This window comes from Equus przewalskii, chromosome 6, assembly GCF_037783145.1.
Source record: "Equus przewalskii isolate Varuska chromosome 6, EquPr2, whole genome shotgun sequence".
In the NCBI taxonomy this organism is placed as follows: Eukaryota; Metazoa; Chordata; class Mammalia; order Perissodactyla; family Equidae; genus Equus; species Equus przewalskii.
Window position 1 is genome coordinate 21,178,630 of NC_091836.1, and position 15,855 is coordinate 21,194,484.

General features: G+C 35.2%; 1 protein-coding gene across 4 annotated transcripts in view; it reads left to right on the forward strand.

Moving 5' to 3' along the window:
• BCO2 (beta-carotene oxygenase 2) overlaps positions 1–15,855 on the forward strand; it is a 48,176-nt gene that overhangs the window by 21,207 nt on the left and 11,114 nt on the right. For 3 of the 4 annotated variants that reach the window (XM_008542058.2, XM_008542056.2, XM_008542060.2), the window contains 6 exons: positions 4,391–4,602; positions 4,816–4,931; positions 5,624–5,726; positions 9,308–9,436; positions 10,474–10,634; positions 11,545–11,712. In XM_008542058.2, the coding sequence (XP_008540280.1) occupies positions 4,391–4,602; positions 4,816–4,931; positions 5,624–5,726; positions 9,308–9,436; positions 10,474–10,634; positions 11,545–11,712 (889 nt within the window). Of the gene's footprint in view, positions 1–672; positions 2,097–4,390; positions 4,603–4,815; positions 4,932–5,623; positions 5,727–9,307; positions 9,437–10,473; positions 10,635–11,544; positions 11,713–15,855 lie in introns of those variants that run through there. The other variant, XM_008542061.2, reaches the window with a different exon arrangement.

Sequence of the window (15,855 nt, forward strand, 5' to 3'; positions counted from 1 at the left end):
ACATTCTGTCAGTCACCTTTGACTTTTTTTGGAATTTGTCCTTATCTTACTGTACTGCTTCAGTTTCTCTCAACTGAATTATTGCTTGGTCTCCTCATTGGTTTCTCCAAGTCTAGATGCGTCTCTTTCTATCTCATATTCTGCCCTGTATCCAGAGTGACCTTTCTAAAATGGTGGTCTTACAGTTTCACTCTCCTCTTTCAAAACTCCACACTTTCCTCTTGAAGGTCTTTAAGCCTATAGTCTTTAAGTGCCGACAGGTCTTGTGCTGACCTGTATCTCCATCATCATTGCCTGCCACTGATGGCTTTGCCAAAACACTAACTTGTTAACTGGCTCTTCCTTCAAGATATATGCCTTCACAACTCTTCCTCTTTTTACCATCTCTGCCTGGGATGCCCTTCTCTTCTTCAAATGGCAAACAGGCTTAAGAACTAGGGAAATGTCTCTTCCCCTCTTGACCTTTCCTGGATCCCCACATCCTTACATCCTGTTGCTCCTGCTGTGCATGGATAGCATTTTTTAACACTTCTGCATTGTCTCAGTAATCACTTTGTGGCATAGTTGCTTATGTGCCTGTAAGCACTGGTCTTGGTACAATGTCTGGCAGATAGGAGGGACTCAAGAAATGTGGGTTGATTTGATTAAATGAATGCATTGAATGACAGACTCTAGAAGAATCTTGTGAGATGGAATCGAACAAGTTGTAAATTATTAAAGGTAAATATGGAGGACAAAAACAAATTTACATGCACAGTATGAAAGAGATGTGGTTTAACAGCAGAACGTGTTAAAAATTACTAAGGAGTTTTGATTGACAACCGTTTGAGGTAGTAACAAAGAAAAATAAGGAGGAAATAAAAGAACATGAAATATCTTAATTGGGGAACCTCAATGTCTGGTTTTACACCCAGAGTATTGTGTTTGGCTCTCTGTATTGTAGTTTTAGAGGGAGTTAGACCAGAATAGCAATAATTATTGAAACTATTTAATTTTTAATATTTTTTGAAAAAAATTAACAAGATAGAGAAACCACTAGCTAACATGATCAAGAAGAGAAAGAGAGAAAGCACAAATGTACAAAAGTAAGAAATGACAATTGGAAAGAAACCATTGAAATCGTTGAAAAATTACAAGAGACTTTGTAGGCTCTGTGCAAATACATTTGAAAACTTTGATGAAATGAGTAATTTCCTGGGGAAATACAGATTACCACGGTTGATAGAGATAGAAAGTTTAAACAGACCAATTTCTGTAGAGGGAGAAGAGAAACTTATTAAGGAACTACTTTTCAGAAGGCACCCGGCCCAGATTGTTTCACAGGGAAATTCTAGCAAACTTTCAAATATCTGATAGTCCCGAAGATGTATCAGAGAATAGAAAATGAAAGGAAACTTCTCACTTCTTCTTATGAAGCAAGTGTAATATTGATATCTACACATGATAAAGATGGTACAAAAATGAGAACTATTATTTATTGCTATTATATATGAATATCCATGAAAAAGTACAAAATGTATAGTACTAATAAATATTTTGTTAACAAACAGAATCCAGTACTACATTAAAACTATAATTTACTATGATCAAGTAGGATTAATTCCAAGAGTGCAAGGTAGATTCATTATTTGGAAATCCATTAATATCATATACCATATTAATATGTCTCAGGAAAAATAATCATCTCCATAAATGCTGATAAAACTTGTGAAAATTCAACATCCATTTCTCCTAAAAATACTGAAGAAATAGGATTTGATGGATACTTTCTTAACATGATTATTCGAACACAGACACACACATATGTGTGTGTATAAATACATATATAGACATTAATATATCCTAATCTTTGTCCTAAAACCAGTAATACTAAATTGGGAAACACTACAAGTATTTTTTCTAAGGCTGGAGCAAGGAAAGGATGGCCACTATCTCAACTACTATTCAACTAAATATAACCAATATAATTAGACTAAAGAAATTGATTAGAAGCATAAGGATCAGTAAAGTAAAACTGTCTCTTTTTGTAGATGATATCATGGTAGACCTGGAAAAGCATAGAGAATCAGTGACCAAACTAACTCAAACAATAACAGGTAAGGTAACAGCAAGTAAAATTGACATACTGAAGTCAATAGCCTTCATCTACACAATAATCAGCTAACATAATGGTAGAAAACTTGGGGCCCGGCCCGGTGGCGCAGAGGTTAAGCGCGCACGTTCTGCTTTGGTGGCCTGGGGTTTGCCGGTTCGGATCCCGGGTGCGGACATGACACCACTTGGCAAGCACCATGCTGTGGTAGGCGTCCCACATAGAAAGTAGAGGAAGATGGGCACGGATGTTAGCTCAGCTCGGCCTTCCTCAGCAAAAAGAGGAGGATTGGCGGCAGCTAGTTCAGGGCTAGTCTTCCTCAAAAAAAAAAAACAACATAATGGTAGAAAACGCCATTTACAATAACAGCAAAGAAGATTAAATACTTGGAAATGAACTTAACAAGAAATGTGCAAACTTTAAAATACTCCTGAAAGACACATTTAACACATGGAAGGCATCCTCTGTTCTTAATTAGGATGATTCAACATCATAAAGATGTCAGTTCTCCCTAAATTAATTTTTAAATTTAATGCAATGTTAATAAAAATTCCAACAAAATTTTTAAGGAAGTTAGACAAATCGATACTAAAGTTCATATGGAAAAATAAATATCCCAGAATAGTCAAGAAAAAACTAAAAAAGAAAATTTTCAGTGGAAGGACTAGGCCTACTAGGCGTTAAAATATACTATAAAACCTCTATAATTAAAACATTGTGACATCGGTGCATGAATAGGTAAATAGACAAGTGACACAGAGTAGAAAGCCCAGAAACAGACTCAAGAACTTATGGAGGGGGCTGGCCCCATGGCTGAGTTTTTAAATTCGAGTTCTCCACCTCGGTGGCCCAAGGTTTCGCCAGTTTGGATCCTGGGCGGGGACATGGCACTGCTCGTCAGGCCATGCTGAGGCGGCGTCCCACATAGCACAACCAGAGGCACTCACAACTAGAATGTACAACCATGTACTGGGTGGCTTTGGAGGAAAAAAAAAAGAGATTGGCAACAGTTGTTAGCTCAGGTGCCAATCTTTACAAAAAAAAAAGAACTTACGGAAATTTAGTTTATGATAAAGACGGCATCTTAAGTCACTGGGTAAAGAGGGCCTTTTCTCTACTTTCTTACTTCCTGCATTTTTTTTTATTGTGGTAAAAAACACATAACAAAATTTAGCATCTCAACTATTTTTAAGCATACAGGTTAGTGTTAGGTTTATTTACATTGTTAAGAAACAATCTTCAGAACTTTTTCATCTTGCAAAATTGAAAGCCCATACTCATTAAACAATAGCTTCCCATTTCCCCTTCCCTCAGTCCCATTCTACTTTCTGTTTTTATGAATTCGACTACTTTAGATACTGCATGTAAGTGGTATCATACAGTATTTGTCTTTTTGTGATTGGTTTATTTCATTTAGCATAATGTCCTGAAGTTTCATCCATGTCGTAGCATGTGACAGATGCTTCCTTTTTAAGGTTGAATAATACTTCGTTGTATGTAAACATTTTGTTTATCCATTTATCTATTGATGGATACTTGGGTTGCTTCCACCTTTTGGTTATTGTAAATAATGCTGTTATAAATATGGATGTACAAATTTCTCTTTGAATCCCTGCTTTCAGGACCATTGCCTTTTAAGATGATGATGTTAGCTTCCCTTATTTATGCTGAAATTAAGCATTCAATCTGTCAAGCATATGAAAGGAAAGACAACATGATGCTAAACCCTTTTAAAAGTAAAGCCACAATCTTTTCCTTAGTTTTTGGATGTTCCGTCATTTAAATAGGTCATTTCTAGTGTAATCATATGGACAAAAATGATTATCCAGTAAGGACAATCATCTTATTTGTTTACTTTAGCATAATTTTGATAAATTAGAAAAATTTTAAAGTAAATGGAAAATGTAATATATACAAGATATAAAAGATAACTAGTTCTAAACGCTTAGGAAGCGATTTTAATTTGAGAAATGTTAAGCATTTCTCTCACGCTATTCTCTTGACTATAGGGTAAAGATCAGAATTATCTCAGTAGGCACCAGCTTAGATTTTCTCTTTAGCCCTCTGAAGTGTGAGCTTTTTGACAGAGGATAAGGGTCAGGAGAAGGTAAGTTGCTGTTTCCTGTTGTGCTTCAGGACATACTCAAAAGCTGTTACCCTTTAATTTCAAATTCTCTGACTAATCAGGTTCTGCTGGGAACTTGTCCCGTTTCCTTCTCTCTCTATTTGAAATCTCTCATTTGGAAACCGTGTTTTTCTTATTAATATTTGTTTTTCTATTTTTGCTCTTGTTTGAAGGTACAATCACTGGTTTGATGGAATGGCTTTGCTTCACCAGTTCAAGATAGAGAAGGGCACAGTGACATATAGGAGCAAGTTTCTACAGAGTGATACATACAAGGCCAACAGTGTTCATGATCGAATTGTGATCTCAGAATTTGGCACACTGGCCCTCCCTGATCCATGCAAGAGTATTTTTGAACGTTTTATGTCAAAGTTTGAACAGCTTGGTAAGCAGCCTTTAATGGACCCAGAATTTGCAGGTGATGGTGACGATTACTTAAATTATTATGATATATGACAATTTATATAAAGATAAATCTTGAAATAGACTTTTTTTTTGGTATGAGAGGATGTTTAAACTGCTTTCTCTCCCTGATTGAGTGCTTGGGGCCTGTTATAGTAAGTTGTTGTGTTTTAATAACTCTGGGGTTTGGTTTCAGCAATGACTGACAACACTAATGTCAACTATGTGCGGTACAAGGGTGATTACTACATCAGTACTGAGACCAACTTTATGAATAAAGTGGACATTGAGACCCTGGAAAAAACAGAAAAGGTAAAATATAGGTTAAAAAGTAAATAAAATAGACCCTAAAATTTCTTTCCATTTGAAATATTTTTAGAGTAGTAGATATCTGAAGAAGAAATTGAAGCCTTAACCAAACAAAAACAAAGTTACCCACTGTTTCAAGTCATTGTGCACTCTCTGTCCTGATTAGAATGCCCTGTGGGGTTGGTCTTCCTTAAAGATAATTTTAGACTTCCTCCTTACTTCTAATATCTGAAGGCTAGGGTGAAGGAGAAACAGAATAGTACAGATTTATTTTTGGCCAGTTCATGTTCTTCCTAGCTACAGGGAGAATTGAACGGAGATTGTCTAGACCTATACTGCCTTTATGTAGCACATTAATTAGAAATAAAATAAAATTTTGGACCTCAATTTTAGTTCTTATTCTGTTGAACTTTCCTATGATTGTGGGCACACACACACGTACAAAATCCTTACTGGATAATCATTTTGTCCATTTTTGGTGGTAGGGGTTTTGTTTAATTTTAGTTTCGTTTTTTTGTCTTAGTTTCTTTTGCTTTAGTAGGAAAAATAATTTTGATTTCTCAGAGGTGAGATCTTAGGGCTTAGACTGTAGTTTTCATATTTTGTTTTAAAATTGTTGGCACATCCTTACTGTCTGTGCCCATGAGATCTGCCCATGTAACACTGAAAAGTCTCTGATGGTCTTAAATTTGCAGGTAGACTGGAGCAAATTTATTGCTGTGAATGGAGCAACTGCACATCCTCATTACGACCCGGATGGAACAGCCTACAACATGGGAAACTCCTATGGGCCACATGGTAAAGTTAGAATGGAGGTCTTTTTAAAAAGCAATTGAAAATTAACTATCTTCTCATGTTCCGTTATGGTTAAGATGTAAACATATGAAACTTCATTTGAAAGTTTCAGAAAGAAATCTCTAAAGTAGCGTCACTGAACTTAAAGTATGTAATTTATCATTAAGTATGTGTTCTGTGGTCATTCCACACATATGCTAAGATGCTGATTTTCTATTTGGCTGTTTCAGCATGGCTCACACATTTATGGTCCATTGTGCTTTCTGGTTCACAAGCATTGTAGGGATTTTCAGTACGTGTTTCTTAAACTTGAATTTTTAGTAAGTACCATATTGTAAGTGTAAGAAATTTAGAATGCTGCAGCAGCGAGATGTAGGGAAGCTACATTGTCTATCACATGGGAAGGAATTTATTTTTATCATGGAAGTAACACACTAAAGTCAGTTGAGGTTATAGTGCAATTGCATTCACAGTCACTTATACCACATCTCTTTCCTGATATCCATGTACTTCCCCAACTGCCTACCAATCTGCTCAGAAAGTTCTTTTCTTTTTTTTTTTTGAGGAAGATTAGCCCTGAACTAACATCTGCTGCCAATCCTCCTCTTTTTTTTTTTTGCTGAGGAAGACTGGCCCTGAGCTAACATCCGTGCCCATCTTCCTCTGCTTTATATGTGTGATGCCTGCCACAGCATGGCTTGACAAACAGTATGTAGGTCCGCACCTGAGATCCGAACCAGCAAACCCCAGGCTGCTGAAGTGGAGCATGCGAACTTAACCGCTGTGCCACCGGGCCAGCCCCCTGCTGAGAAAGTTTTAATACCTGATAATGATAGCTAACATTTATTGAGTGTCTAGTATGTGCTGGTGTTAAGTGTTTTTTCATATATTTTTTCATTTAATCCTTCTAACAACTCTCTGAGAAAGGTACTATTATTATCCCCTTTTTACAGACAAGGGCAGTGAATCTTGAGACGGTTTAAGATACTTGCTTAGGCAAGCTTCCAAGTGTATAAGACCAGACTTGTCAGCAAGCCTGAATCACAACCCAAGGCTTGCTATTAGTCACTGTTAGACCAACTTAAGAATTGTTTACCACTGAGTACAGAAGACTCTCTCAGGGCATGCAAATTCACGTTCCTACTTGAGTACAAATGTTTCTCTGTGTTTGAAAAGGAAGGTGTAAGTATAAGTAGTAGATCTTTCTATCTATCTTAGCTGTCAATCAGTCTATCATCTATAACCTATGACACCTTTGTACAGATTACCTTTTGTATAGGTTAATGTATACCTTTGGTGAGTAATTGGCTTTGTGGGTTGTTCGTCTCTACCTCTCCGTATTTATACGTATGAGTGTATCTGAAAATGAATACTGCAGATGTGTTTTTTACTGGCTCAAGTAGAGATAGGGTACCCTGGAAACTTCATCACCCAGCCATCTCCCCTCTTCTTTATTGCTTGATCTCAGATAGGGATGTATTCTTCAAAGCTGTTACAGGAAACAGCAAACATCCTTTTTGGTAAAATGTTTCAGCAAGTGGGTAAACTGACTCAGCAGTTTTTTGTCATCCGTCTTTTTTGATCATTAAAAAAATCAATTTCTTATTAACTCTGTTAACCAAGTAGATAATTTTGTAACTAGATCATAAAATGAGAAATACTGTTTAACAATTCTCAATTATATATCCTAAAATAAATAGTCATTAGATCAGTGATTCTCAGCCTTTAGTGTGCCTAAGAATCACCCAGAATGCTTCCTAGCAATGTAGATTGCTAGGCTTCATCTTCAGAGATTCTGGTTCAGTAGAACTGAAAAGGGGCCAAGAATCTGCTTTTTAACCACCCCCTGACTCCTTTTCTTGGTGCATTTAACAAGATTCCCTGCTGATTTTGGTGCAAGTGGCCCCTGGATCTTTGAGGAGCCCTTTCGCCAATCATCAGAGGCTGGGCTTATTGCTTTGCCTCAATTTGCTGTCACAAGATCTAAAGAATCTCGCAGAGTTAGACTCACAGTGTTGGGCAGGTCATTCCTCTGCTGGGTGTTTCTTGGGTCTGTCTCCCTTAATCATGCCTTCAAGACTTGTGGTTAAAATAGTTCTACTAGTGTTTAAATTTAGTCACTTGAGTATTTGTCGCTTAACCCAATTGCTGAGACAGGAAATTCTTCTCTTTATCTTCTGATCTCAACTAGAACTGGATTTACTTCGTTTTTCTTACTTGATTATTTGGTTCAGTGAGGAGTTTTCGGACTAGAACTCAAATGTACATGTAGCTACAGGGAGCTATACTACCTAGGATGCTAAATTTCATCTAGGGGAAATTTAGTGATTCTCATTGTGATAAAGTGCTTGCTGGTAATTTCTATCTTTAGGAAGTAAAAAGCTTTTAATTGTTTTAGCTTTTTCAGATGTTTTAAAAAGGCTTTTTGAAATGAAAAATTCTCTAAATTGTCCTCTTATCATCATCTGATGCATTATATTTTTTAGTTATCGTATAATTTATTAGAATTTGAGCTTTATGAAAAAAGAGCCTTGTGTTTCTTTTGTACACTCCTGTATAGAAGCGTCTGGAATATGGTACTTAGGACAGTTGGAAGATTGCTTGGAATATAGTTGGCACTTAATAAGTAGTTGCCGAATAAGTGGTTATCTTGTTCCAAAGGAAGCTAGTGATTGCAAAATTCTGTGTTACCCAAGTTCTTCAGTACCTACATTGGCAGTTCTAATAACAGGAAGTTAATTCAGTATGACATCAATATTTGTTCATTCATTGAATCATTTAACAAACATATGTTGTTAGTTAATCCATCAAAGCTGTTTATAATGTACCTGCTAAATGCTAAGTCCTTGTTTGGTACTGAGGATGCAGAGATGATCCTGCCTTTGAAGAGCTCACCAGTCTCCTGGGAAGAAGATAAACAAGCAGGAAAATTATAGTACGATGGGATAAGTGCTATGACTGTATAGATATAATCAGGGCATAGAAGAGGGCTCCAAATACCTTTGGGCTGGGAAGGAGTCAGGGAAGGCTACTTGATGAGTGGACGCTTGAGTTGGTTATTGAAGAAGTAGTAAGCAATAGTCAGATGAATGATTGTATAAATGAATGTTCATGAGACAGGATGAGATGGGACCCCAAAGTGACCCCAGGGATTCAGAGGACTGAAGGGAAGGTGTTGCACATAGATGCAAATGGAGATGATAGTGGAGAGTGAGGGGAGGGACAAGTAGAATTTGAGGATATTCCTGGCTGCTACGTTATCTTTTCCTATGAAGTAGGGATTGAGTGCACCTTCAGGGAGTGAGAAAGTAACCATTTGAGAGCATTAAAAGATAGTAAACCATTTGAGAGCAAAAAAATGGTTGATTACTTTGTGTGTATTGTTTCAAAACCTTAGCTAATAATTTTTATAAAGTTAATATGTTTTTTATATACAAGTCTTTGTTTGAAATAACTCTTCACGAAATATGGATGTCATGCACATTGTATAAAGCTCTTAACTGCTTTTGCCTAGTCCGCAAGTACAAGAGTTATCTTTTACTCTAGAAAGTATGTAAAACAAGACAGGATTTTCCGTTTTCCAGGTTCTTGCTATAATGTTATTCGAGTTCCTCCAGAGAAGGTGGACCTTGGGGAGACAATCCATGGAGCCCAGGTGGTATGTTCTATTGCCTCTGCAGAGAAGATGAAACCTTCTTACTACCATAGCTTTGGTGAGTGCAGAGAGAAGGTAAATTGTAATGGGACCTGCCCTAATGTCGCCATAGCAGAGGGACTAGTTTTGGCAAGTACTGTGTTAATACAGCTTGTCAGAGTACGGGGCTAATGAGATCAAGACTGCATTTTAATGTCAGTTAAGTTTATTCTGTTTAGTCATGTACTTCTTACCCTAGCCAACTGACTGCTTGAAAATATATAGTTATTTTAGTACAAGCAAGTACTAAAAAATTAATTGACAACACCAAGAGTGAACTGTAATGTAAACTATGGACTTTGGGTGGTTACAATGTGTCAGTGTAGGTTCATCAGTTGTAACAAATGTACCACTCTAGTGGGAGATGTTGATAATGGGGAGGCTATGCATGTGTGGGGCTAGGGGATATATGGGAAATCTGTGTACCGTCCCTTCAATTTATTGTGAAAATAAAAAACACTGTTAAAAAGTAAAATTAAAAAAAAAATCATTTGACCATTAAAAATTGACAGGATTCAAAATTTTAGGTAACTTTAGAGTCCACAGATAATAATCATACCTGAAAAGGTCTTGACTGAAAAGGTCTTGACTGTATTTGCGGGAAGAATTCATAGTCTGTACAGATTGCTTCAGCTTTTTCTCAGAGTGTTTATCTTCTGCATTGTAAACCTTTATAGCCAGTCTGTTCCTGAATCCTTACCCCCAGTATAAATAGCAAAAGGATTAGGGAATAAAGTTTCAGATCATAATCAACACTTTAATATTATGCTTCTTTACCTTGTTCCTAAACCAAAACAATTTAAAAAGAAAGAACAAAAAAGGGGTAACCAGCAAGCTGAAGGCATTCAACTCAAGTTATTCTAAGCAGTTCTCTTTTTCATGTAGGGACAGGAAATATGTACAGCAAAGCTGGGAAACAGTGAAGAATTATTTCTGTCTGGGATTTGTTTAGGTCAGCAGTAAAATGTCCAGGCATTCAGACAAGTCCCCATAACTCACATTTCAGACAACTCTAATTTGCGAAATAACATTTTATTGTTTGCTGGAACCTTTTAGGAATGACAAGGAACTACATAATCTTCATTGAACAGCCTCTAAAGATGAATCTGTGGAGAATTGTCACTTCCAAAATTCGGGGAAAGGCCTTTTCTGATGCAATAAGCTGGGAACCCCAGTATAATACACGGTTTCATGTGGTGGATAAGCACACTGGACAGGTGGAGTATTTTGAGTATATTTATCATGAAAATGATTGGACACAAAGGCAAATTTCCATATGTTGATTTTTACCTTCACTGGGCATTGCTTGTGTAAGATGCTCTTAATCAAGGATATACCTTTTTCCATAGGTAGGGCTAACTACTTATTAGTGGATTTTGTAGGAAGCGATTTTATCCTTTTAATTATCTGATTCAATTAAAATGACATCTAGACACCTTCTTAGCATGGGTTTTTCCATATCATAATATTTGCTGAAGAGGATCTTGTTTATACGGAGGTGTTCCTTAACTTTTGCAATGGTACTTCAGTTAGTTACTTCTACCACTGCTTGATATGTAAATGTGATAATCCTACCAAAGTCCAAAGCACATTGGCTAAATATCTTTCTATACTCCTGATTAAAAGCACTATTATATTTGTCTACTTTTTACCTCTCTAAAGAGATAGTATTCTAAATTTACTGTACCCTAATTTCATTACCAAAAAAAATCCCATCTTAATAAAATTGAGTGCATTTTTCAAAGAATTAGTCACTTAATTTATCATAAGCTACTTAATAGCAGTATTTTCTATTTAACCATGTAGTTAGAGTCCAGGATTTATTTATTCTTCAAAACAATGGACCATGTTTCATGAGGACTTTTAAGTTAGTTGTGGCAGTTGATTGGTCTATATCAAATAGCCCGAGTTCATTGATTAATATGAGATGAGACGACTTGAGCAAGCAGTGCTTAAATCAAAGCGGATTTGCTTCTACATTCCAAATTCTACTTTTTACACCTACCGGGCCTGTCACTTCAAGGGGGGAATCTTCTTAATTTGAGTTTTGTGGATCTGTTCCTTAAAGGAAAAAAATATAAATAAAATAAAATGTCTCTTTTTCCTTGTTTGTGTTTTCCCCTGCAGCTTCTTCCAGGGATGTACTACAGTAAACCTTTTGTTACTTTTCATCAAATCAATGCCTTTGAGGACCAGGGCTGTGTTGTAATTGATTTGTGCTGTCAAGATAATGGAGAAAACCTAGAAATTTACCAACTACAGAATCTTAGGAAAGCTGGGGAAGGACTTGATCAGGTAAACACCTTTGATTTGTCAGGAGTTGTGAAATTAATTTTGAATTAGCCAAGTTCTGGCTTTGGCTTTGGCATTAGCTGTTTCTCTTGCTTCTTTGGCAGATAAGGAGGGAGAATGGTTTTAAAGTGAAGACACAGCTTTGTCATTTATTTATTTAATACTTAAAAATAATTTGAAGTACTTACTTAATACTTAAATAAAAAGCATGTTAAAGAAAGTCAAGAGATGTGTTTTGAAGCACTTGTGATTAGTTCCTTGTTACATTTGAGCACTAAACAGACTTATGTTTCCTGGAAAGGAGAACAAAACAGACTATGATCTTAGTTCTGTGATGAAAGAAAGTCTATTGGTTTATCCAGCTGAAGGGATTCACTTTTTCCTGATACTGAATCCAAGGTAAAATTTTTCCTTGGATTATGTAGTGTAAATTGTTTTCAGTTAGAGTTTTATTTTTAAATCTTTTAAAAACATTACTTTTAAACTTTACTTATACTTACTAAGCTTATTTGTGTTATTATAGGCATATGATAGGTCTTGATAGCTGCAGTGTAAGTCCTTTAGCTCTTTTCTTTTTTCAGATTGTCTGAGTTTTTCTTGGCCTTTTGCATTTCCATAAATTTTAGAATCAACTTGTCAGTTTTTGCAAAGAAAAAAAAAAACCCCTCTGATTGGGATCATGTTGCAACTATGGATCAATTTGGGGATAATTGACATATTTACAATAGTGAGAAATATTGAGTCTCCAGTCCACAAACATGGAATATCTCTCCATTTGTTTGAGTCTTTTAAAAATTTTTCTCAGTAATGTTTATAGTTTTCAGCATAAGGATATTAGATATCTTTTGTTGAATTTATACCTAGGTATTTAGTGTATTTTGAAAATATTGTAAATGGTATCTTTTAAACTTTCATTTGTATATAGAAATGCAACTGATTCTGTATGATGACCTCATATTTAAAGACCATGCTAAATTTGCTTATTATTTTAAAAATAGTTGATCTGTAGATTATTTTGGATTTTCTATGTATGTAATCATGTTATCTGAAAATAATGACAGTTTTATTTCTTTCTTTCCAATATTTATGCCTTTTCTTTCTTCTTGCCTTATTGTACTAGCTAGGACCTCAAGCTGAAAAGAAGTGGTCATAGCAGTAATCATTTTCCCCATCTAATTTGGAAAATTTTTAATAATTCACCATTAATTATGAAATTACTGCAGGTATTTTTGTAGATACCTTTATCAGTTTATCTTAATGGTACCTTTTGATGAACAGACATGAGTAGTCCATTGTTCATCCTGTTTCAGACATCTTCCTATGCTAAGGTCATGAAAATATTCTCCTATGTTATCTTCTAGAAGATTTTTTAATTCTAAAAATTACGTATCCATATATGTATTGTTCTGTTTCTGGACTCTATAGTCTGGTCCATTGGTCTCCTTAAGTATACTTGTGCGAGTGCTACGTTGTTCTAATTACTGTCACTATTATAAAAAATCTTGATGTTTAGTAGATCAGGTCCTCCTAATTTTTTCCTCTACAATGAGTGTCATGGCCATTTCTGGTCCTTTACATTTTTGTATAAATTTTAGAATCAGCTTGTCAGTTTTCACACACAGACACACACACACAAAACAAAAACAAAAACCCTTTCAGATTTTAATTACATTTGCAGTGAATCTATATATCAGCTTGAGTGAGGATTAACATCTTTACACAATGTGGAGTCTTCCAGTACATGAACACAATATATCCTTCCATTTCCTTGGGACTTCCTTAATTCCTTTGAGTGTTTTATAGTTTTCTCGTTAAAAATTTTATACGTCTTTTGTTAGATTTATTCCTAGGTATTTGATATTTTTTGACATTATTTTACATGTTATTTACTTTTGCTTTCCTTTATGTTAATACTGCTGTATAGCAGTATGGTTGGTTTTTGTTATTGATCTTGTGTTCAGTAATGCTGTAATTACACTTATAAATTCTAGTAATTTATAGCTTTTTTAAGATTTTGTACATCTACAATCATATCATATGCAAGTAGTGACAGTTTCTTTTCTTCCTTTCCAAACTATTGGTATTCTTTTTTTGCCTTATTTCACTGCACCTCCAGGACAGTGTTCAATGTAAGTGGTGATAGTTGGCATCCTTGTCTGTTCCCTGTCTGAGAGGAAAAGATTTCAACATTTTACCATCAAGTATGCTGTTTGCTGTAGATTAAAAAAAAACACTAGTGACTTGATTTTTTAGAGAAGTCTTAGGTTTAAAGAAAAATCAAGCAGAGTACAGAGTTCCCTTCCCTTTATTCCCTCAGTTTCCCCTATTATTAACATCTTGCCTCGATGTGGTATATTTGTTACAAATGATGAACCAATATTGATACATTATTATTAACTGAAGTCCATAGTTTACATCAGGGTTCACTTTTTGTATTGTACAGTTCTATGGACTTCGAAAAATGCATAATGTCATGTATCCACCATTATCGTATCATACAGAATAGTTTTACTGCCCTAAAAATACCATGTTCCACCTATTCTTCCCTATTGTTTTGTGTGGACATCAGTTATCAAAATATTTTTTTTAAAGATACTTTTTGTTCAATTAGGAAAGTTCCCTTCTAGTTTACTAAAAATTTTTATCATAGATGGACGTTAGATTTTATCAAATTTTTTTCTGTGCTATTGAGAGAATCACACGACTTAGCCTTTATTCCATTGATGTGGTGAAGCACACTGATTGATTTTAAAAAAATTTCTAACAGCTATTGATTGGTTTTTGAGTGTTAACTAACCTTTCATTCCTGAACTAAATTCCAATTGGTTCCACTGTATTTTTGTTTTAATATATTGCTAAGTTTGCTTTGCTAATATTTTGTTTAGGATTTTTTTGCATGTATTTCATGAATAAAGTTGCCCTGTAATTTTTCTTCCTTATAATGTCCTTGTTAGGTTTTGGTGTTAAGGTTTTGCTGCTCTCATGAAATGAGTTGGAAATTGTTCTCTTATCTATTCTTTGTATGAAAATATATAAGATTGGCAATATTTCTTACATGTTTGGGATAATTCAACAGTAAAGATCTACCTATTAATTTCTTAATAGGTGATCGTAAATTATGAGTTCTATTTCTTTAATAATATAGGATTATTCTGATTCTCTATTTCTTATTGTGTCAGATTTGGCAAATTGTGTTTTTCTAGAGATTTATCCATGTCGTCTAAAATTTCAAATTTATTGACCTAATGTTATTCATAATATCATCTTATGTTTTTAAAAAATGTATGTAGGGTTAATTGATATTCCCTGTTTTTATCTCTAATATGGTTGTTTTTACTGACTGCCTTTTTTGTTTGTTTAGGCTTGCCAGGATCTTAGCAATTTAATGAGGCTTTTCAAAGGACCATCTTTTTGGCTTAGCTGATCCTCTTAAATGTCTGTTTGTTTTCAGTTTCATTGATTTCTGCTCTTAATTATTTCCTTTTCTACTTTCTTTGTGTTTAATTTAGTGTTCTTTTTCTAAGGGTATGGATCCTTTATTTTTGATCCTTTCCCCCCAAAATATACCTTTGAGAAAAAAAATTTCACTCTAAAGAGCTTTGGCTGCATCTCACAAGTTTTATGTTTTATTTTTATTACTTTTCAGTGAAAGTATTTTCTAAATCTTATTGAGATTTCTTCTTTGAAATGTGTCTTTCAATTTTCTAGCATATGGGCACTTTTCTAGTTATTTTTTGACATTGATTTCTAGCTTAATTTTGCTGTATGATTCTAAACATAAAATTTATTGAGATTTGCCTTATGGCCCAGCATAAGATCATTTTTTTTTTGAGGAAGATTAGCCCTGAGCTAACTACTGCCAATCCTCCTCTTTTCGCTGAGGAAGACTGGCCCTGAGCTAACATCCATGCCCATCTTCCTCTACTTTATATGTGGGACACCTGGTAGGGACAGCATGGTGTGCCAAGCGGTACCATGTCCACACCTGGGATCTGAACCAGCGAACCCTGGGCCGCCGAGAAGCGGGACGTGCGAACTTAACCGCTGTGCCATCAGGCTGGCCCCCAAGATCATTTTTTAAATGTTTTATGTGTACTTAAAATAATATATGTCCTAGATTTTGGATGCAGTATTTTATATGTGTCA